The sequence below is a fragment of the Pezoporus wallicus genome, unplaced genomic scaffold (assembly GCF_028554395.1).
Source record: "Pezoporus wallicus isolate ANWC-B61680 ecotype Strahan unplaced genomic scaffold, APGP_CSIRO_Pwel_v1 contig_7265, whole genome shotgun sequence".
Lineage (NCBI taxonomy): Eukaryota > Metazoa > Chordata > Aves > Psittaciformes > Psittacidae > Pezoporus > Pezoporus wallicus.
In genome coordinates, this window is record NW_026635568.1 from 756,608 (window position 1) to 780,641 (window position 24,034).

The following is a 24,034-nucleotide window of genomic DNA, read 5'->3' on the forward strand; positions in this document are numbered from 1 at the left end:
CAGCAGTAACTACACTGGGTACACTGCTAGTGCCACTGTTCAGGGGTACTACAGCAGGAGAGGCATCCTCTGTACCACAGCTTTGGTTTGAAGTCTCTCACAAATGACCAGAGGCAACAGTCTCAAAATCAAGGTCACTGAGTAGAATGGAGTCACAGTCCCAAAGATACTCAGTTGCTTATATCAGTGTTGTGGGTTATGAGCTTGACAGAGGTGGGGCTTGTAACTGAAAAGCTTTAGGATTATTCCTTCTCTTCTAGGGATTTACTTCCGGCCTCGCTTGTGGCTGGTTTTTGGAAATTCGGCTCTCTGTGCAACTTGGGGCTCCCCCTCCTCACTGCTCGCACTCTCATTGTCCACCCGCTTTGGACGACCTCTCTTAGTTCTCCTAATTTTCTCAACTCCAGCAGTGGGGAGTTTCTTGACAGCCAGGGTCGCGGTTCTCTTCTTTTTCCCCCTGCTCAAAGGACGTTTCTTCCGTTGCTTCCTCTGCTCTTCTCTTTGGCGGATTTTCATTAGCTTCTCAAAGCTTTTGGTGGTAGTTGTATTCACATCAAACCAGTCCTGCAGGGTTGAGAGGGTAACAGGTTGGTATTGATGATGGAAATACTATATAAAGACTATCAGGGCTTATAATAAAGTTGCTTTGTGGAACAATGATTTCCTGAAATGTGAGATCTGGAAAAGCAGCTGCCTAACAAAGCTCTGTTCTTTGATGTTCCTCCTCAGGTGTCACTGTCTCAGAGATTTGATCTGGCTGTTGCTAAAGGCATGGGAAATGCTGAATTGCTGAAGTGAGCAGCAGCAGCAACTGGGGACAAGACATGTGACATGACACAGTACTTGTTCCCCAGACCAACGCATACGAAACAAATCGAAGGCCACTGAGTCTAGGATCCTGTTCCCAACAGCGAGCAAGATAAAAATAAAACAGGGCGAGCATCCAGCATTTCCTTCCCTCCAACAACCTGGGGTGTGAAGACTTCCATTCTGCCTGCCTTACCTCAGCGTGCATGGAGTTGATGTGATACTTGACTCCACTCTCTGAAATGAACTCCTTCTCACACAGAAGACACTTGTATTTACCAGCCACAAAGTCTCCCTGGCAATAAAACAAAAAAATACCCTCACCAATTGCTGCCTAGAAGGCTGATACACCTATATATTGTATTTGAATTTGGCTCAGATATAAGCCAGCCGTAGGAAGTAGAAACTCTTACTCATACCAGACAATGATTTAGCTACAGCAGCACTGACATTATTAACCAGTTATGCCTACAAAGCATCTCATCTTGTAAACATCTGTGAGATGTTACAAGGCCTCCAGCACTGCACCTGGAAAAAATGTTCTTGTAGCTGTGAATCTACAGGCAGGACTGCAGTTTCACTAAAATGCATGCCATTTAGATGCTTCCTCCTTGCCTCAAGCAGTGTTCGCTATGGCAAACCCATCAGCTCATATGGAAGCACTCAAGACTGTGAGGAATTCAGATTAGCAGATGGCAGGACAACAGCTTGAACAAGCACATATGTGAGGGATAGGGATGGTAAGGCTACTGGTATAAAAGACAGTAGAGGAAGGTTACCAACCAAGGTACACGTGCCAAGGTGAGATTTGAGTCCTGAGACACTGCCATATACAGATTCACAACCCTGAAACAGTAAAAAAAGTTCATGTCAGCAAAACTCTAGTAAGAAATCAGTTCTTCCTGTCTTATTCTCTGGAAGTCAATTCCAAAAGGGATAAGAGAGGCAGATGAAGGGAGATACTGAGCCCTACAAAACAGAAAGCTTCAGGTAAAATGATTGTTAAGAGACTTAAGCTTTCAGTAAGTTAAATGCTTCCAGTTTCTGAGCAAACTTAGACATAATAATCCTGTCACTGTTAACTTCTATCAAAAGCCTGACAGAGTTTGCATTTTGCGTGAAGAGCAGCACAGCAGACGTTAATTTTAAACAAACCACAGGGCAAGTACAAGACAAGTCTCTCTCTCCTGCCCTGCTCTTGTATTTAGTGGCACACAAGTACTGCATTCAACATCAATGGTCTCAGTTAAAGGGCAGCTTTACAGTCCCCATGTGGAGCTTTAAGCATCAGTCTCAGGATACTAGACCACGCTCAGCCAACAGCCCAGACCCTGGAACAGGAGGTAGGTGCAAGACATCCTTCTGGGTTACTGGTTGGTGCAATAGGTCACTTGCTTTCGGGAGACAGCTTCACGTAAAATGTTATGCTGCAATTCTTTTACTTGAAAACGTTGCAAGCCTGAAAACTGGGGAGAAAGCGCTGGGGATGGGGTAGGGCAGGGGGAAGAGAGACAAACTGCAGTTTCATAGTTGTGGAAACCTGTCCTGAAATCTGTCCCCTTTGAGGCTTTGGAAACAAGCACTTAAAGATTACCTCATTTGGGCAGTGAACTCTTCGGTACATCTTTATCTCAGTTTTCCATTTGCACAGCACATCTTGACTAAACGTTGGCAGTCCAGGACGAGTATATTTCAGCTGAGATAAAGAGATGGAATTGAAAGCTGGAAGCAACACTGGCTATGCTTAGTGCCAAGTACATCCCTTTCTCTCCCAGAGACAGAAGTGCTATTTCTTCTCCTGCTCTAACAGCCAAACTCTAAATAACCAACCTTTTTCTGTCTCCTCTCTTCAAACATAACTAAATCTATAAAACCCTCACGATACCAGAATCCAAAGCTTCCCTTACCTTTGACTACAACAGTTCCTCTAAATGTACTTATCCCATTAAAATCATAAATCATCCTTTCCCCTTGGGTTTCCTTTACAGCCTAAAAGATACTCCTGGAGCCTCCAAAGCCTGAAAAACTATAAAATGTCATTGCATGGCAGAAGTGACCTGCAGCCTATGGCTTGTGAGCAACATACTGCCTATAACTGCCTTTGTTACTTGTGCCCACTGAAAATGACAGCAACAGGACTTGAAATTCATTACAGCCTGGATAAAATACTTCTACCACAGCAACTGCTACTATAGCAATACCATAATCTAAGAACAGAGAGAGCAAAACCCGATCCCTCCCACAAGACGTTACTTCTTCAATATTACTTTGCATGGGCCATGAAGCACTGGCAACATTGGGTAGATGTCAGTGAAAGACTCATCTGTTATGAAGAAAGACTCAAACCCTACATAGCATTTTTAAGGCCTTGTACCTTGCGATCATCTGGAATCAAGTCTTGCAGAACTTTTCTCTTGGGCCACTCTTTGGCCAGCTCTTCTCCAGCTAGCTCATGGAGATAGTAGATTGCCACCTTAGCAGATCTCCTCTGAACTCTGCCTGTGCTGTTTGGCTCCCGTTTTGTTTCCTTCAGGCTCTCTGTTCTTCTCTCCTCCTGGAGGAAAGTGACCTGCAATGAAGGCCAAAAAAGGTGAGCCTCCTCCACTGGTTCCTATTTCAGTTAAACTAAACACTGTGAAGAAATAAACCGCTAAACCCTTCACAAAAATGCTGCAGCAGCTGTGATTCACTGTCACAGAGAGAGGACAGAAATGCATCCCACTAGTGAGACAGACCCCCACAACTATTCAAGGGGCCACAGCAGTAAGGCTCAAGCAGAGATTTTCATGCAGCCGCTGGTCTTGAAAGGATATCACATCATTTATTGTAAAACCCTCATGGACAACAAGCATATTACTGCCTGTTCTGCTCCAGTGTTGGGTCTTTTAAGAGCAAAAAAAGGTGTCTCACAAGTCATACATGTCAGCATCATTATTCCATGGAGCAAAAGTCAGATAGGGAAAAGTTTACTGCTGCCATGGTGATTTACTGTTAAAAACTTTTTCCTAGTCACAAACAGCAACAGCTGCATCTAGAAAAAAGAAGTATCAAGGACAGAACACTCTATTTGCTATCCCTCATTACCCACCCAAAGACAAAAGCCTACGTGTGTCTCGACTCTGAGCAGCTGAAGTAAGACCACAGTATCCTGATAACCACGGCAATTTGCACTTACCGGCCCATGCTTAGATCGGAGATGATAGACAAGTCCTGCCTTTGATCTGTATGCTTTTCCACAGTGATGGCACTTCATAGCCATTTTCTCCAGCTCAGAAGCTGCCTTCCCACATTTTTTAACATGATACAGGTATCCCATTATGCTAGTGAAGCTGCCTGTGCAGCCCTGTCAATGCAAAAGAAAATTGCATGGAAGAAAAGCATTTTCCAAGTAATCACAATCCACAGTTTGCTGACCAAACTACTATCACTTTTCCTGCCAGGCCAGAGACAATCAGGCAGTAAACTTTAATGTTAGCATATTATAGAATCATAGAATAGTTAGGGTTAGAAAGGACCTTAAGATTATCTAGTTCCAACCCCTCTGCCATGGGCAGGGACACATCACACTAAACCATATCACCCAAGGCCTCGTCCAACCTGGTCTTGAGCACTGCCAGGGATGGAGCATTCACAACTTCCCTGGGCAACCCATTCCAGTGCCTCACCACCCTAACAGGAAATAATTTCCTCCTTATATTCAATCTAAACTTGGCCTGTTTAAGTTTGAACCCGTTACCCCTTGTCCTATCACTACAGTCCCTAATGAAAAGTCCCTCCCCAGCATCCCTAAAATCTAGCACAAAGAATTGTCTGCAACTGGGAGAAGCTGTTTCTTAGAACTTCTTTGTAGGTAGTGGGCAACAGAAGAAATCAATATATGGAATGAAGAAGCAAGATGTTCAATGAGGATGCACAAAACAAAGATTTTCAGATATAAATGGAGGAAGTGGGCAGAAAAGGAGGAAGGTTTTACACTCGGTTGGCTACTCTGTCTAGAACACAGCTATATTAGGGTGATGGCAAGTAAAACTTTCAGCTATTCCTAGGATACAGCTACTGTCTCATGCTGCAGCAGAGGACAAGAAAACCTCAACGGTTTCTGCGATTGTCAATTACTAGAGTATCCCCTAACCCTAAATCCAATGATCAGCTTGGCACTGAGCTTGGAAACAGGAAAAATAAAACATTCACCAGCAAGAGAAGAGATTCAGAGCAGCCCTGCGGAGAAGGACTTGGGGGTGTTGGTCGATGAGAAAATGAACATGAGCCAGCTTCAGTGTGTGCTCCCAGCCCAGAAGGCCAACCATATCCTGGGCTGCATCAAAAGGAGCGTGACCAGCAGGTCGAAGGATGTGATCCTGCCCCTCTACTCTGCTCTTGTGAGACCTCACCTGGAGTATTGTGTGCAGTTCTGGTGTCCTCAACATAAAAAGGACATGGAACTGTTGGAACAAGTCCAGAGAAGGGCCACGAGGATGATCAGGGGACTGGAGCACCTCCCTTATGAAGACAGGCTGAGGAAGTTGGGGCTGTTCAGCCTGGAGAAGAGAAGGCTGCATGGAGACCTCATAGCAGCCTTCCAGTATCTGAAGGGGGCCTATAGGGATGCTGGAGAGGGACTCTTCATTAGGGACTGTAGTGATAGGACAAGGGGTAATGGGTTCAAACTTAAACAGGGGAAGTTTAGATTGGATATAAGGAAGAAATTCTTTCCTGTTAGGGTGGTGAGGCACTGGAATAGGTTCCAAGGGAGGTCATGAATGCTCCGTCCCTGGCAGTGTTCAAGGCCAGGTTGGGTGAGATGGTTTAGTGTGAGGCGTCCCTGCCCATGGCAGAGGGGTTGGAACTTGATGATCTAAAGGTCCTTTCCAACCCTAACCATTCTATGATTCTAAGTTTTTTATGTTCTTAGATATAGCCCTTCATCCCTTTCTCTAGCTGTGGCCAATCTCAGTATTTCAAAAACCCACATACACACAGTTAATGATGCATAAGAACACCTTCCCAGCTATCACAAACTACTAAGGAAAGAGCAGAAATACATATTAACAAAATACTTTCGGAGCACACAAGAAACAATCCAATGTCCTCCTTATCCACTTTGAAGGCACTAGCTCATCAAATACTCAGAGAGTCTAGCTCACTCTGCTTGAACACAGGGGTTGAACTAGATGACCTTAGAAATTCCCTTCCAGCCTTAACAATTGTGTAATTCTGAGAGCAGTTTATAATACTGTTTGGAGTACTGCACTCAGCTCTGGAGTCTTCAGTACAGGAAAGACATGGACCTGTTGAAGTGGGTCCAGGGGATCATTTGATCAGAGGGCTGGAACACCTCTCCTACAGACAAGCTGAGAGAATTGGGCTTGTTTAGCCTGGAGAAGAGAAGGCTCTGGGGCGTGATTATTGCAGCCTTTTTATACTACAAGAAAGACAGGAACAAACGTTTTAGTAGGGCCTGTTGTGATGAGCGGTAATGGTTTCAAACTAAAAGAGGGTAGTTTTAGACTAGATACCCTTTTGTACAGTGAGGGTGGTGAAACACTGGAATGGCTTTAACCAGAGAGGTAGTGAATGCCTCATCCCTGGAAACACTCAAGGTCAGGTGCGACAGGGCTTTGAGCAACCTAATCTAGCTGAAGATGTCCCTACTCATGGTAGGGAACGGGTGGACTAGATGACCTTTAAAGGTCCCTTCCAACCCAAACTATTCTATAATTCTATGATATTCTGTCTTAAAAGCATAGCTAGGATCTTGAAACAAACACAGCTGTGGCCAGCACAAAGCATACCAAGCAGAGCTCTCGATGTTTTAGGTCTGTGTACCTGCTGCTGGTTAATTCCAGATACTTAGCACAATATAGCTTACCTCCCTCGTACACTTTAGTTTTCCCATACGCTTCAAAATCTTCCGAAGGCGGTCTCGCTCAAGCTGCTCATCCAATTCTCCTCCCTCCTTCACAACCGGCTAAAGCACAACAAAAAAAAATAAAGAAAACCACAGGATGCTCAGCATTTACAGTTCTTCTCATAGGGAATTCCCTACTCAGCACACTACTGAAGGACAGCTTCTAAAGTAATTAAATCTGCACAACTTATGATTTTACAGAAGTGTACCTAGTATAGCAATCACTGTCTATATCCCAGAACAACTGAGTTATCTTTAAAAGTGGTAGACCGCCTGAAAACCCCTTAGCAAATAAGAGTTTCAACATATAGATTTATACCTATGAATAAAACCTTCTTAAGAAACGGTCACAAACTATAGCTGCTGGGAAGAACAAGGGTATGTGTTCCCATTACTTTTCTCCCCTTCTGCCTGTGGAAAGTACTTACGCATGTGTGTCATGCCTCTGTTAACACTTATGGGTCCTACCATTACCACTAAGCCTAACTAAAGCTAAGCAGACTACCTGACAGTAGTGGTTGCTCACCTATGCTAAAATACAGCTCAAGTTCTTCTCTGTTCTCTGATGGTTACTGTATACTATTTCCTACACTACTTGATAATAATATTACACCCAGCCTGAAGAAAAAGTTAGAACTGGGTAACAGACCTATTTCTTGGGGCCAGAACATCATATCTGACCTATTTCATTTACTAGTACAGCTGTAGGTTCAGAAACCACAGTAGTGGGAACTATGTAAAAAATGTAAGTAATGTATTATCTAAACCTTACCCAAACTTATGACTGATCTTTTCAAAAGTTTTAAATTGTCACAACTAGTCCCACTGACTATTACCCACTTCTAGTTGCCCATGTGGGTGCTATTGATATAGATAGCAGTAGCCCAGAGAACATTAAGGGATACAGAGCCCTGGGAGAGGTGGTTAGGGGCTCTGGAGCTCAGATAGTCTTTTCATCAATTCTCCAGGTTAAAGGCGAACATCTTAGGAAGGCTAGGCAGATTTGGCAGGTTAATAAATGGTTAGAACAGTGGTGCCACAGTCAGGGGTTTGGGTATTTAGAACATGGGACTTGATTTGGGAGGTCAGGTCTACTGGAGGCTGGTGGAGATGACACGTTTTGGTAGGAGGCTTGCCAGGCTGGTCAAGAAAGCTTTAAACTAGATGTTCTGGGGGAGGGGGGCATCATTCCATCCCAACACTCCCAGTCAGTTGCCAGCACCTATAATAAATGCTCAGAGCAAAGCAGAGATATTTCAGGCGCTCCAGCCAATGAGCTGGCTTCATCTGGAGCTCAGCTCAGATGCCTCTATACAAACGCCCATAGCACGGGCAACAAGCAAGAGGAATTAGAGATGTGTGCATGTCTACAGGGATATGATACGTTATGTATCACAGAAACATGATAGGCTGACTCTTGCGTCTGAAGTGTTGGAAGGGAAGGTTACAGGCTCTTTAGAAAAGACAGACCTGGCAGACGGGGAGGGGGAGTTGCCCTTTATGTTAGGGATAGTCTGGAGAGTATGGATCTCTGTCTGGGGACAGGTGAGCAGTCAACAGAGAGTTTGTGGGTGAGGGTTAAAGGGAGAACAGCAATGGGAGACATCACTGTGGAGATCTGTTATAGGTCGCCTGATCAAGAGGACTCTGTGGATGAAGCACTCTATAGACAGACAGGAACAGCCTCACGCTCGCAGGCCCTTGTTCTCACAGGGGACTTCAAGCACCCTGACATCTGTTGGAGGGATGGTACACCCAGCACAAGCAAGCCAGGAGGTTTCTCAATTGTGTGGAAGACAACTTCCTTCTGCAAGTAATAGAGGAGCCGACAAGGAGAGGTGCCATGCTTGACCTCGTGCTCACCAACAGGGAAGGGCTCGTTGGAAATGTGACGCTCCAGGGCAGCCTTGGATGCAGCGATCATGAGATGCTCGAATTTGAGATCCTCAGGACAGTGAGAAGAGCGTGCAGCAAGCTCACTGCCCTGGACGTCAAGAGAGCAGACTTTGACCTCTTCAGGAACCTGCTTAGTAAGGTTCCATGGGATATAGCCAAGAGGGCAGGAGGGCCCAAGATTGTTGGTTGATATTCAAGGATCACCTGCTACAAGCTAAGGAGTGCTGCATCCCGACTAGAAGGAAGTGCAGCAGGATGGCCGGGAGACCTCCTTGTATGGATAAGGAGCTCCTGAGGAAACTTAGATGGAAAAAAGAGGCTTATAAAAGGTGGAAGCAAGGACAGGAGGCCTGGGAAGAATACAGGGATGTTGTCCAGGAAGCTAGGGACCAGGTCAGGAAAGCTAAGGCCCAGTTAGAATTAAACTTGGCCAGGGACGTGAATGATAGCAAGAAGGGATTCTATAATTACACTGCAAATAAAAGACAGACTAGGGACAATGTGGGCCCTCTCCAGAGGCTATCAGAACTGGTTACCCTGGATTTGGAGAAGGGTGAGGTTCTGAATGACTTCTTTGCCTCGGTCTTCACTGGCAAATGCTCTGAGCACACCACCCAAGTCCTGGAAGGCAGACGCAGGGACTATGAGAATGAAGACCTTGGGCCCACTGTAGGAGAGGATCTGGTTCGAGACCATCTTAAGAACCTGAACATGCACAAGTCCATGGGTCCTGATGAAATCCATCCGCAGATCCTGAAGGAGCTGGCAAATGAAGTTGCTAAGCCACTGCTCATCGTATTTGAAAAATCATGGCAGTCAGGTGAAGTTCCCAACGACTGGAAAAAGGGAAATATAACCCCCGTTTTCAAGAAGGGGAAAATGGATGACCCAGGGAATTACAGACCAGTCAGTCTCACCTCTGTGCCTGGCAGAATCTTGGAGCAGATTCTCCTGGAAGGCATGCTAAGGCACATGAAAATCAACAAGGTGCTTGGTGACAGCCAGCATGGCTTCACTAAGGGGAAATCCTGCCTGACCAATTTGGTGGCTTCTATGATGGGGCTACAGAACTGATGGACAGGGGTAGAGCAGCTACAGGACAAGGGGTAACAAGTTAAAACTTAAACAGGGGAAGTTTAGATTGAATATAAGGAAGAAGTTCTTTACTGTAAGGGTGGTGAGGCACTGGAATGGGTTGCCCAGGGAAGTTGTGAATGCTCCATCCCTGGCGGTGTTCAAGGCCAGGTTGGACAGAGCCTTGGATGACATGGTTTAGTGTGAGGTGACCCTGCCCATGGCAGAGGGGTTGGAACTTGATGATCTTAAGGTCCTTTCCAACCCTAACTATTCTATGATCTTTTCTATGATCTATGAACTACAACAGGAGATATTGCCTTTTTTGAGTAAATAGCAGAGGAAAAGCAGATTGTAATCTCAGTATGACTAAACTGCTGCTTCTGGTTTTTGACCTTTGAACTAAAATCTAGTCTGCCCTGGATGTAGAAAAACTACATTCTAGCAAAGGACTGAAAATTGCAGCCTAATGAGCAATCATTTAATTTATTTTTTTTTTTTCTGATTGAAAACCAGCCTAAACAGAAATCCATCTTTTTTTTCTAAGCCCTATCATGCTGGCATCTCTATTAACGTTCTACTATTTTTTCAGATGTCAAATCTCAGAGGAAAAATAACAAGTAACAAGATTTGAACAGCCACAACATTTGAACAAACACACCATGTTCTGTTTCTCTGTGCACTGGGGAGGGAACAAAAGATTGTCTTGCCTGTAGGATTTTTAGATGCACAGCAGTTGTGTTACCTGATTGTTATGGTCTGCCATGACATGGTATCTCATCCCTCCTAAAGACTTCAGCTGCTTCCCACAGTGATGACATGTGAACATTTCCTGGAAATAAACAAGGACAGTGTGTGTGTAACTAAGTTAACTGAAGCACTAGGAAACTCTTTGGGAGAAAGAAGAAAAGCAGAATATTTTATTTGGGCCTGGTAACTGCCCATTAAGAATAGAAGAGATCCCATGGAGTCTCATATTTAGGGGAACAATGAAATACCTAAACCTCTGTTCACTACCCCAAGCCTCCAGCAAAAGACTGAGCAAGAAGCAGCAAGCACAGCCTCTTACAGATGTATAAAGAACTTTTGCTTAGAGCCATGATGATGAGATGAAACTGGTTTTAAGTGCAACAAAGAACAGCGTACAAACATTTCTTCCAGTAAGGTGAAGAGAAGTAAAAAAAACATTGCTCATCTCTCTTGTTCTTACCTGCCTGCAATTTACCATATGTTTCTTCAGGCCTTCTACAGTCTTTCTCACCACAGCCCGACATGTTGGACAGGTAACTCGGCCTTTGTCCTGAATTTCCAAAGACCATTGCTCTTCCATACTGCCTGTCAAAACAAAAGGTTTGGAATAGAACTGCAAATGCAGTATCTTTTTGTTTTTTTTTCCTTTCCTTCCATATGAACTATGAATCCTAGAAGGAAACAAGTCACATGCTGCCAAACTCATGTTCAGATATACTTCAATGGTTAGTTCATTTGCAGCTTTAAAAGGGTCATGCGGCAAGGCACACATCACTCCTTTTGGGAGACCATTTTATAAGGAATCTTTAATCCTACCATTCCCTTGCAAGGAGTGTTCTTCCACCAGTTCAGTACAGATTTTTGGTTTATTCATTTACACAATTACATTAGCATGCAGGGGTTTCACAGTAAAAAGTAGTCACAGGTGTGACTGAACAGTTTCAGACAAAGTCCCGTGTTTCTGTTCTGCTAACCAGAGAACTCCATTTACATTGGTCAGCAGTTTTGGCACTGAAAGTGAACAAAACACCACTAGACCAAGTTATTAAACAGCCAGGGAAAAGTACCCTGTGTGGCAGTTTCCAGTTCCTCGCCTCTTTTTAACATGCCAAGCAAAAGCTTGGCATAATCCATAAGAACGATAAACTACTGAAATGGGTTCTGGATCATGGCTTAGCAGCTCATCTGCCTGAATTCTTATCCTAAAAATGACCTAAAGGCTTTCCTCTTTGCCCAGTAATAATAGGCAGGGGTTGTTTTTTCCAGGTGTCTGGGAATAAGTCTGTGAATCAAATAGCACTTGGCAGAAAACTGGGGTATTTTAATGAGTGCTGTGGGCTACACATACTGAGTCCACTTCCTGAGTTAAGGCTAATGTTATTTTTCTAGGATTGACTGCTTGTGTCTCTGGCTACCAAGTTGCCAGAAGAGGCGATTTGGCAGTAACAGCTACAGAGTTTTTCCTGCAAACATATTCTCCTGAGTAAAAAAGTGTAAAAATTTTTATGAGTTTTATGGTGCAACTATTTTATCAGGCCTTTGATCAGTTCAAAAGTGATTCCTCCTTCACTATTCCATTATGCAACGGTAAAACTACATGGAACTACACTATCCCTCCACTCTTGTTCTGCAGTACTGACCCAGTGCCAAAAGGAGAGCAGCCAGTTCTTCCTTGTCAACAATAAAGTGAACGGAAATACTAGAAACACAGCTGTGACTCAGATGTAAATCCCAGAATCCCATTTATCTTTTAACTGTTTTATAAACAATTCTGATAAACTGCTGATCTTCTTACCTGTGCCATAGGTTTCTGGTTCTTTCTGAACACAGTGACCTTCTCTTTTGGAGTTTTGTTGTGTTCCAGCTTGCTGTTTTTTTCCTGTTATAACACAAACAAGAAAGACAACAAGACTTAATTCTGTGAGCCTTGTTATACAATCAAAGAATCATAGAATAGTTAGGGTTGGAAAGGACCTTAAGATCATACAGTTCCAACCCCCCAGCCACGGGCAGGGACACCTCACACTAAATCATGTCACTCAAGGCTCTGTCCAACCTGGCCTTGAACACCGCCAGGGATGGAGCATTCACAGCTTCCCTGGGCAACCCATTCCAGTGCCTCACCACCCTCACAGTAAAGAATTTCTTCCTTATATTCAATCTAAACTTCCCCTGTTTAAGTTTTAACTTGTTACCCCTTGTCCTGTAGCTGCTCTACCCCTGTTCATCAGTTCTGTAGCCCCATCATAGAAGCCACCAAATTGGTCAGGCAGGATTTCCCCTTAGTGAAGCCATGCTGGCTGTCACCAAGCACCTTGTTGATTTTCATGTGCCTTAGCATGCCTTCCAGGAGAATCTGCTCCAAGATTCTGCCAGGCACAGAGGTGAGACTGACTGGTCTGTAATTCCCTGGGCCATCCATTTTCCCCTTCTTGAAAACGGGGGTTATATTTCCCTTTTTCCAGTCCTCAGGAACTTCACCTGACTGCCATGATTTTTCAAATACGATGAGCAGTGGCTTAGCAACTTCATTTGCCAGCTCCTTCAGGATCTGCGGATGGATTTCATCAGGACCCATGGACTTGTGCACGTTCAGGTTCTTAAGATGGTCTCGAACCAGATCCTCTCCTACAGTGGGCCCAAGGTCTTCATTCTCACAGTCCCTGTGTCTGCCTTCCAGGACTTGGGTGGTGTGCTCAGAGCACTTGCCAGTGAAGACTTGAGGCAAAGAAGTCATTCAGAACCTCACCCTTCTCCAAATCCAGGGTAGCCAGTTCTCCTGATAGCTTCTGGAGAGGGCCCACATTGTCCCTAGTCTGTCTTTTATTTGCAGTGTAATTATAGAATCCCTTCTTGCTATCATTCACATCCCTGGCCAAGTTTAATTCTAACTGGGCCTTAGCTTTCCTGACCTGGTCCCTAGCTTCCTGGACAACATCCCTGTATTCTTCCCAGGCCTCCTGTCCTTGTTTCCATGAAAAAAAAATGAACGAAAATGAAATGAATGAAATGAAAACCAGATATTTTTTACTAGGAGGTTGCTATTTAGTCTCTCATCTCAAAGCTACTCACTCAACTTTTTTTTTATTTTTAAGGAATTTCAAGATTGTGTTCCCTACTCCCTTTCAAAATCCATAGCTCTTTACAGCCGCAGGCATTAGTCCCATTCAGATACTGGTAATCTGTATGGTTGTTCCTATACAACCACAAAAGCTTAGCTCTTCACACCTGAACATCCTTTGTTCACACTATGGGTGAGCCAATCTAATGACTTGTTGACAACCAAATGGACAGCCCCATTCCTCTACTCATTCCGGTCTTCTTTAGACTAAACCGCTCTTAATGTTTCAGTATTTTCTCATGGGTTATGATTTTTGCCCTCTTCTCCCTGTTCTCTTCAGTTGGTCCACACATTTCCTGAACTGCAATGCCCACTTTTGGAAACAGCACTCCAAGTGTGACCCTGCATCACAGCAATGACTGAAAATGTCTGAAAGTCTGTATTTCTGCTCAAACACGTCAGTCTAACATCTGTCTTCATAAAAACAAGTATGACACTGTCAGTCCCTATTCAGCTTTTGATCTCTTATAAATCTCAAATCCTCTTCTGAAGAACGGACACCTAGGAGGTTGTTCTTTTTTCTGGTAGCTCTTCCTAACTATAATATCTTTAATTTTACACACTATAGTCCATTCTAAAAATGTTTCTCTAATGTCAAGACCACTTTCAATTTTAGCCTTTCCTCCCACACACTTCCCATCTCTTGCAGCTTTGTGCTGTCTACATCTTTTCAAATCACTGATGACAAAAACAAGTCCAACCTAGTCCAGCCCCTGTGTTCGAGCAGGGTCAGCTAGACTAGGTTGCTGAAGAATGTGTCCAGTCAAGTTTTGAGTATCTCCACTGATGGAGACTCCAGAACCTCTCTAGGCTAGGGTTTGACCACCTACATAGTAAAAAAAATGTGTATTCTTGTCTTCAGAGAGAATTTTGTGTGGCTTAATTTGTGCCCTTTGACTCTTGTCCTGTCAACAAGCACTACAGAGAAGAGTGGCTCCCTTTTTTTCATTCCCTCCCATGAAGTATTTATACCCCCTTGAGCCATCTCTTCTCCTGACTGAAAAGTCACACCTCTCTCAGCCTGTTCTCATAGGAAAAATATTCCAGTCCCTTAATGATCTTTGCACCACTACACTGGACTCGCCCCAGTATGTCCATGTCTCTTTTCTATTGGGGAACCCAGAACTGGATATGGGAGTCCAATGTGGCCTCACCAGTGCTGACCAGGAAGGATCCCCTTCCTTGACCTGATGGCAATGCTTTTCCTAATGCTGCTTAGAATGCTGTTGGCTGCCTTTGCCACAAGAGCAAGTTGGTGGTTCATGGTCAGCTTGCTGTCCTGCAGGACACCAAGATCCTTGTCTGCAGAGCTGCTTTCCAGAAAGTTAGCCCCCAAAAGATTCCTCTCTGCTTAATTCTCCAGCCTGCCTGGGCCCCTGCAAATAACAGCACACCCATCAGGTATACCACTACTCTCTCAATTTTGCATTATCTGTGTACTTGCTGAGGGTGCACGCTGTTCAGGTCATTAATGAAAACTTTAAACAGTACTAGCTCCATTTTTTTCCTCTGCGGTACACAATTACTGATGTGCCTTCAATTAGACTTTGCTGCTGATTGCAACCCTCTGGGCCCAGACGTTCAACTGATTGGTTTTCAATCCATTGCACTGTTCATTTATCTAACCTCTACTTTGTCAGCTCATCTATGAGGATGCTGTGGGACACAGAACCAAAAGCCTTACTAGAAAGGATAACAGTTGGGCAGAGAGGAAGTCTGAAGTACCTGGAGGCTTGTAATTAGGAATTACAAGTTATTTGTATTACCTGAAATCTTTCGCTTCTTCTTTGGAGAGTCTTTAAGATCTTCAGTTTCCACTTCCTCAGATTTCCTCTTGCCTTTCAATAGTACTTCTCCTGCTAATGAGTAAGAACAGAAATGCTTCAGTCTCATTATGCAGTCTGGATTACGGTTTTGAGTCTGCTGCTGCCTCAGCTTATCCTTGTATTCAATAGTTTAAGAAAATAAGTAATTTTTTTTGTAAGGCACCTGGACACCAGTGGGCTAGACACAGCTTTTGGACTCAGTAATATTAATTCACTCCACACCTGCAATTCCACATGGAACATACAGAAGAAACAGTACCACAGCATGGCCTGGAAAAATGATACTCCTCAGGAAGAGAGCCACAAGGTGCTAAGCTATGTCATAAAAAGTTTATCTGCACACACATACAAAGGAGCACAGAGAAACAACAGCAGATGGGAAAACCAAAAAATATTCTGACTCCTCTCAGAATTTCCAGGCCTATCAAAGCTTATCTCCATGAACACAGAGAAGTACAGAAGCATAATGGCAGGCAGGGGAACACAAATTATGGACTCCAAGAAACAGACACCTTCCTCCCAGGTCTGTCTCAGGAGACACTCCAGGGTAAGTCAACATAAGCCGCTCTCTAGAGCACCCTTTAGAAGGGGTAAGTAGGGGAGTGGTGAGAAGGGAGTGTGGTGTCAATACATAGTGTTACATGACATATTGTATACTAGTGAAGAGCAATTCACAATTACACCAAGACTGGGTTGTTTAGAAGTGGTATCATAGGAAGGGAAAGGAAGGGAATTAGCTTACCTGGGGAGGATCAAGTGTGGGAAAACAGAGGTATAAGAGGATAAAAAGGGCCACTTGCTTGTAAACAGCTCAGTATACAGGTCTGGTCATGCCAGACACCATATCAGAGGGACCAGCAATGAGCAGTGTCCGAGTGTGCGCCTGTCTGCAAGGAGGTGCACACCATGAACTGGCATAACTCTGCAGGCCTGAGGGGATAGTAGATCCATGTACTAGCAGTTGAGGAGACCAGGATCCAAAGGCCAGGTACTAAGTAGAGTAAGCTCAGCTACAGGACAGAGTCACATTGCACATATATGTGCACACACAAATGTACATATATATATGTATTTCTTCTATGTACACTCTTTCTATAGGCTTATCTTCTCTCACAACACATATTCATCCTGATCAGGAGGGGAGGGAAACAGGATGGAGGCCGTTGGTACTGTCTGTGTGAGTGCTGAGCATGCCTCTTCATGTTGATCTGTGTGGCTGACTGTGAGTACATATTATATATGTGTACTTATAGCTACAGGAATACATGCCTAGTCTTGCTACTGGTTGGATATGGGGGTGTGAAGCTGCAGAAACTTCACTTCTATGAAGCTACTAGATTCAGCTCTCCCCACAACAGGATGGAATACAGATTCAGACTTGAAGATTAGAAGAAGGTGCATTAAAGAAGAGCAAAGTTTTGGCTCTCTGCCACACAAGCAAGTTTGGAAAACGGCTTCTAGGCCAGGAAATCTGAATGTCCCTACAATAACCTAAGACCCAAACCACTCCAAATCAGAAAATTGTGACAGAAGAAAATAAAAGAAATAAAATAATCCTTAAAAAAAAAAATTACCACCAACAAAACCCATGTCTAATCCAGAATACTGTGCCTGGTTCCCTTCTGTACATCTTCAGTGTGGTTTGTCCTATTTTTAAAGCTCTCAAAGCATCTTTCTGACATGATTGGCAGAAGTCCTATACATATCTCTTCTACAGGTAGAACTGAGTTCAGCCACAGAATCATTAATTTTAATAGTGTCGTGGTTTAAACCCAGTCAGGTAACTCGTTCGCTCACTTCCCCCCTTCTTTCCCTCCCCCTGCTCCCGGAGGGACGGAGAGGAGAATCAAAAAGAATGCAACTCCCACGGGTTGAGATAAGAACAGTTTAGTAACTAAGGTAGAACACAAATCACTACTGCTACTACCAATAATAACAATGATAATGGAAATAACAAGGGAAGAGAATACAACACCTCACCACCAACCAACCGATAACTCGGCGCCCCAGCCCCCGACCAAGCACGGACCCATACCTCCTCCAACCCTGCAGTCTCCCAGCCCTTCCGGCTAACTCCCAGTTACATCCTGGGCATGACGTGCTGTGGTATGGAATACCTCTTTGGTCAGTTTGGGTCATGTGTCCTGTCTCTGCTTCCTCCTGGCTTCCCCTCCTCCCTGGCAGAGCATGAGCCTCACAAAGTCCTTGGCCAAACTAAAACATCGCTATCAGCTCTGTTCCCGAGCTGAAAGTCAAAACACAGCACTGCACCAGCTACCAAGGAGGAGAAACATGACTGCTACTGCTGAACCCAGGACAAATAGACAAGTCACTCAAAAGGAACTGTGTAACATTAGAGAATTTTACCTGTGTTTCTGCAGGGGAGGGAGTTTATTTCTCCTAACACACGACCAGCATTACCAAGTTTGCAATTTGTGGCTGAACTGCAGCATGCATTTCAGAAGTCATCTCATCTCTCATAAAAAAAGCAGAGAGAAAAACAGTTCTGCACTGAGCCAAAGTGATGGGTACCTTTTCTCTCTGAAGACTTGTTAACGCTGTTTTTGATTCCTCTCATTTCCAGCCAGTAAGCAGGCCTGCGAATGGTCCGCTTGCTCCTGGACTCTGTGCTGCCGTTCACTTGACCCTTTGGTGCAGCAGAAGAAATGCTGCTCACTGTCTCATTATATCTACTGTTCAGTCCCAGGACAGTAGTTTCCACCTCCTCAAACTGCTTAGACCTGGAAAACATCAACTTGAAATTGTATGCATATTTATGCATATATACACACACAACCACAATAACTTGACAGACAACATCCCTTTCATCTTCCCAAGTACTCTAAAACTTCATCTCACGGTTCAATGAATCTCCCAAGTTTTGTGAACTGAAAAGTGATACCAAGAGAAAACATCCTAAATATTATTTTTTTCAGTACATCTTTTAGAGAATGACATTAGAAAGCTATTGAGAGGAACAGAAAAATATATTCACTCTACCTCAAACCTTTCACTTAAGAAGAGAGCACAAGTTAATCTCAATATAAAAATATGTTTATCCTGAAGCAGTCAATGTTGAATATAAAAATTATTCTGCAGCCCATCATTTCAAAAGACATGTTTTCCATACCACAAAGGGCAAGGTTTCCTTCAGTATGTATTCCCAGAGTCAGAGCTGACACTATACAATTAAAAGACTTAACACTAGTAAGAATTTTAACAAGCAAGGTGTTCAGCAATGAAGACAAACTAGTAGTATATCCTATGAATCACATTACATTAAGACTGCTTTAGACTGGCCAGCAGCAGTTATTTTACTTCCTAGAGGTCAGAGAGAACTTTGCTTTACTATTTGCATGTACTTCTCTGAGTCCTGAAATGCATGGACATTTCCACTACTGTACATGACAGTAAAATCATGAGCTATGAAAGAAACACAGAGTATCTATTCTTCGGGCAAATACTGTTAACGTAAGAGCTATGAAGTTCACATGTTGTAACACATCAATCCAGAAATTAGGAAGTGGGGACATTGATGGTACCAGCTCAGATCAGTATACACCATGTTTAAGGAGGTACTTAAGAAGGATGGGTGGAGGAATTCTCAAATTAAAGCATTTCAGTTGCAATCACACTCAAAACACATAGATTTAGGAGTACCATTTTGTCTTGAGCATAGAATACTTATATTCCCAATCCTTTCCAAAACAATAAATGAATGCTAGTACGCCTTCAAGTGTCAGAAAAGCACTTTTCCTACAAACCAGTAAGCAAAGTCTGTCAACATTCTCATCACACAAACCAAAATCACCTGCAACTTTTAAAATTCAGAATATTATGTAAAGGCCAGATATGGTTTTCCAATATGAATCTCTCTTTTTTTTCTTGCCCTCAGTCAAACTAACAAGAAACATTCACATACTTTTTGCTTCCCAGAGACCTCTTGACCTTCTGTTGTCTGGGATGTCCAGGCCTGGTTTCCTAACAAAGTAGAACGTTTCACATTAGCAGCGTAATTATTCTTTTTTTTTTTTTTTTTGCATGTTTTACTTTTCAGTTATACACAGTCACCTGCACCTTGAGGATGTGCACATCACCCTTTGAAAAGGAAACCACTGCTTTCTGCAACAAGGAAGTGTTTAACCTTGTCAACTCCACCTGAATTAGAACAGGAAACAAAATAGGGATGAGCCCATCCATACTCTGCATATGAAAGCCAAACATTCCTCTTTCAAGGGGGCTTGATGGAGTATTCTTTGTCTCCAATTCATTTAGTGTTACCTGCTTTCTGCCTGGACTTTATGGTACAATGACAAATATTTTAGATCCCAGCTTACTAGTTTTTACTTTATTTTTTTTCCCTTAAGGAAATAATTCCTGTATTTCCCATGCCAAGAGTGTTGTCTCAAGTCTTTTTTACACTCTTTTTAATTTTCTGTCTCAATTATTTTGTCATTCCCCATTAGGTGCCCAGATGTTCATTTTACCCACATCACAGAACCATTCTTCTTATTTAACAAACATTTCTTTGTCACTTATCACTTGTTGCTTTTTCTGCTCCTATTAAGACATGTAATTTAACAGATACCATTGACATTCCCAAGTCAGTATAAACAACTCATACGCTCATTTGTATAAATAATAATGTTGTTCCTGTCCTGTGGGCAAACATTTATCACCTCTTCCACATACTAGTAACGACCCAATGTTGCTCTTCATTGGGAAACCCAGGACAAAAATCTTGGTGATACAGACTACAAAACAAAAATCACCGTGCAGTAGAAGCATATGAAATACCACAACTGTAACCAATAACACGGGCAGTATTTTGCCATGTATAGGAACTGGTTAAGAAACTGCGGTGGAGAAAAGGAATAATATGGATAAGTTATGTACCTTCCTTACAGAAAAATGTACTGCACGTTATCAACTGGACCATGCTGTGAAATGTTTTAGTTGGAAAATTATTATTAAAAATAAATACTACACATCATCTGGGGAAAACAGCAAACAGGGACATGACAGAATTTGAAGATGACAGAAAAATACGATAACTTGTCAGATGACGATGAAAAATTTCAGGTGCTGTATCAAAACTAGGAAACAGAATTCAGGGCAAATGAAAACCACCACTTAAAAGGCACTGGAAAAAATAACTTCAAACTGTCTTTAATGCTCTTGCCTTCTAATTTATGTATAGGAACAAGCAATAGTTCACTCTTCCCAGGACCACAGTCAGTGAGAGACGGCCTAAGCACCAGGTAGAAAATTAAGTAGTGGGCACTGACATGAACTAGATGAATTTTTAAGCTGTGACTATGGAGTGTCAGGCTCTCTTGGGCCTGCAGCTTCAGTCTCCTCTCATGGAAAGATTAGGGAAGCACCAGGAGAGAAATTCCCAACTGCTTGATCAATGACTTCACAATCATTTGGATCTGGTTCGAGACCATCTTAAGAACCTGGACAGGCACAAGTCCATGGGTCCTGATGAAATCCATCCGCAGATCCTGAAGGAGCTGGCAAATGAAGTTGCTAAGCCACTGTTCATCGTATTTGAAAAATCATGGCAGTCAGGTGAAGTTCCTGAGGACTGGAAAAAGGGAAATATAACCCCCATTTTCAAGAAGGGGAAAATGGATGACCCAGGGAATTACAGACCAGTCAGTCTCACCTCTGTGCCTGGCAAAATCTTGGAGCAGATTCTCCTGGAAGGCATGCTAAGGCACATGAAAATCAACAAGGTGCTTGGTGACAGCCAGCATGGCTTCACTAAGGGGAAATCCTGCCTGACCAATTTGATGGCCTTCTATGATGGGGCTACAGAACTGATGGACAGGGTAGAGCAGTTGATGTCATCTACCTGGACTTGTGCAAAGCGTTTGACACTGTCCCACATGACATCCTTGTCTCTAAATCGGAGAGTCATCAATTTGACAGATGGACACTCGGTGGATAAAGAACTGGCTGGATGGCCGCACACAAAGAGTTGTGGTCAATGGCTCAATGTCCAGCTGGAGACCAGTAACGAGTGGCGTCCCTTAGGGACTGGTGTTGGGACCGGTCTTGTTCAACATCTTTGTTGCTGACATGGACAGTGGGATTTAGTGTGCCCTCAGCAAGTTTGCCGATGACACCAAGCTGTGTGGTTCAGTTGATACGCTGGAGGGAAGGAATGCCATCCAGAGGGACCTCGACACGCTTGTGAGGTGGGCTGATGCCAACCTGATGAAGTTTAACCATTCCAAGTGCAAGGTCCTATATCTGGGTGCGAGCAATCCCAGGCACAGCTACAGGTTGGGCAGATAAGAGATTCAGAGCAGCCCTGTGAAGAAGGAGCTGGGGGTGCTGGTCGATGAGAAAATGAACATGAGCAGGCAGTGTGTGCTCCCAGCCCAGAAAGCCAACTGTATCCTGGGCTGCATCAAAAGGAGCATGACCAGCAGGTTGAAGGAGGTGATCCTGCCCCTCTACTCTGCTATCGGGAGATCTCACTTGGAGTGAGATCTGTGTGCAGTTCTGGTGTCCTCAACATGAAAAGGACATGGAACTGTTGGAACAAGTCCAGAGGAAGGCCACGAGACTGGAGCACCACCTGTATGAAGACAGGCTGAGAAAGTTGGGGCTGCTCAGCCTGGAGAAGAGAAGGCTGCGTGGAGATCTCATAGTGCCTTCCAGTATCCGAAGTGTGGCTATAGGGACGCTGGGGAGGGACTATTCGTTAGGGACTGTAGTGGTAGGACAAGGGGTAACAAGTTCAAACTTAAACAGGGGAAGTTTAGACTGGCTATAAGGAAGAAGTTCTTTACTGTAAGGGTGGTGAGGCACTGGAATGGGTTGCCCAGGGAAGATGTGAATGCTTCATCGCTGGCGGTGTTAAGGCCAGGCTGGACAGAGCTTTTGGTGACATGGTTTAGTGTGAGGTGTCCCTGCCCATGGCAGGGGGGTTGGAACTTGATGATCTTAAGGTCCTTTCCAATCCTAAGTATTCTATGATCATATCTTGTCTGCTTTGGAAGAAAAAGTCAATTGCATGTTTATGTTCGTGTAAATTTGCTATGGTTTACACACCTGTAGTAGTGCAAACAGCAGTGTTTGGGAAGCCCCTACATCAGAAACATGGAGAAACATCAGTGAGGAGCAGCTGGAAAAAAATTAGGCCTGTGAAGTTGTAACAACAAAACTGAACAAGAAAGTGGGTGCAGTGAGCTGCAATGAGCTGGCCTAAGCTACCATTAGAAGAACCTTGATGACTGACAAACATGGCACATGTTGTAAGACTTTATTTTTTTTTTTAAGAACTAACAAATTTTGCATTAAAGATTAGCAAAAAGAATTTAGGCCACAGTTATGGATCTGTGATAAATAAAGGACAGTACAATGATCTTGTTTAGCCTCCCTTTCTGAGAAGTTGATAGCAGAAATTTTGAAGGAAACTTCTAGACAAACTGGTGTTTCAGTTTTGAATGCTTTGTTATTTAACCACTGTACTTCCCACTTCAAAACAGAAACCTAACGTTTAGGAACACTCGAGGGCTAGACATCTGGAAAACAAAAAAAGCCAACTTCCTTGCACAGTTTAGAAAAAGAGGAACAACGATCTAGAGCCTGAGAAGACAAAGAAGCTTCATGTACATGGGGCCATTTCAGTCTCCCTATGGACCACAGAACATTTCTGTGACCTGAACATGTCCTGCTGCTGGAGATAGGCTGTTCCACAGGAACGCATCTGAAAAGATGGTACTTAAACAAAGCATAGAAACTCTCACTGAGGTCAGGAGACTGATGGAGTAACTGCCAGTGAGTCTGTCCTACAGCTACAGAGGTGTCTGTAGAAGCACTACCATGTGCGTCCCTACCTCCGAGGAAAAACACCATGGACACAGACCAGCGTGACGGCTCAGCACCCCTCGGGGAACTCCCTGTTCCAGCCCCAAGTTTCCATTTCTACGACATACTCCGTGGACAACCCTCTCCAGCAGTAAAGGCCTTTCGGACAAAGGGCAGGGCCGGTGCCGGCAGCGCCTGCTCGGGGTCCCTCTCCGACCCTCAACCGAGCAGAGCGGGGCTCCCCTCTCCTGCGGGCCGCTTCCCCGGTCCTCGGCCTCCCAACAGAAACCCGGCCACCACTAGCTGCTCTTCAGGCAGCCCGGAAGGTCCCGCTCGCCGCCCGTCCGCTCAGCGACATGCCTCAGCCACGGGGGGCGGCAAACAGCCAGGGGTCGGTTACCGAGCCAAGGCCGCGATGCACGCCCACAGCAGCAGCGGGAGCCCTCTCCTTCAGTCGTGAGCCCAGTGAAACCCGCGGAGCGAACCAGAAATCCAACCGCGGGTGTTCCGGTGGCGCCGGCCCGCTCCCACCACCCCGACCGGCAGAGCCCATCCCGCGGCTGCTTCCTGCCCCGTGCGTGGCATCCCGGGTGCCTCCCTCACTCCCGGAGCCACCGCTCGGCCACATCCTCCCACCCAGGCCGGCATCCCCGGTGCCGTGAGGACTACACGTACTCACCGAGCCCCCACTGCCCCCCATGGTGCTGCCGCCGCCGCCACGTCAGCAGACGCCCCGCCCTCCCGCTCACGGCGGCGGGGTCCCGCCCACTGGCTTCCGGCCGCCCCCTGACAGCGGCCGCCGGCCTCAAGGCAGCGGATGGTGTT

The 24,034-nt window shown here is 44.5% G+C and overlaps 1 protein-coding gene across 2 annotated transcripts; it reads right to left on the minus strand.

The window, feature by feature from the left end:
* Positions 1-169: 169 nt before the first annotated feature.
* ZNF512 (zinc finger protein 512) lies at positions 170-23,954 on the minus strand. Of its 2 annotated transcripts, none has more exons than XM_057396867.1 (14): positions 23,889-23,954; positions 19,305-19,363; positions 17,915-18,123; positions 15,323-15,412; positions 12,231-12,314; positions 10,896-11,020; positions 10,431-10,517; positions 6,677-6,775; positions 3,983-4,150; positions 3,182-3,376; positions 2,402-2,503; positions 1,591-1,653; positions 1,004-1,102; positions 170-564 (listed from the first exon to the last, which is right to left on the minus strand). In XM_057396867.1, exons 1-14 carry the CDS (start codon positions 23,907-23,909, stop codon positions 265-267), a joined length of 1,701 nt encoding a protein of 566 aa, XP_057252850.1. In that variant the 5' UTR covers positions 23,910-23,954; the 3' UTR covers positions 170-264. The 2 variants fall into 2 exon arrangements, with proteins under 2 accessions (XP_057252850.1, XP_057252849.1); XM_057396866.1 differs by having other exon boundaries at positions 15,323-15,415.
* Positions 23,955-24,034: the final 80 nt, after the last annotated feature.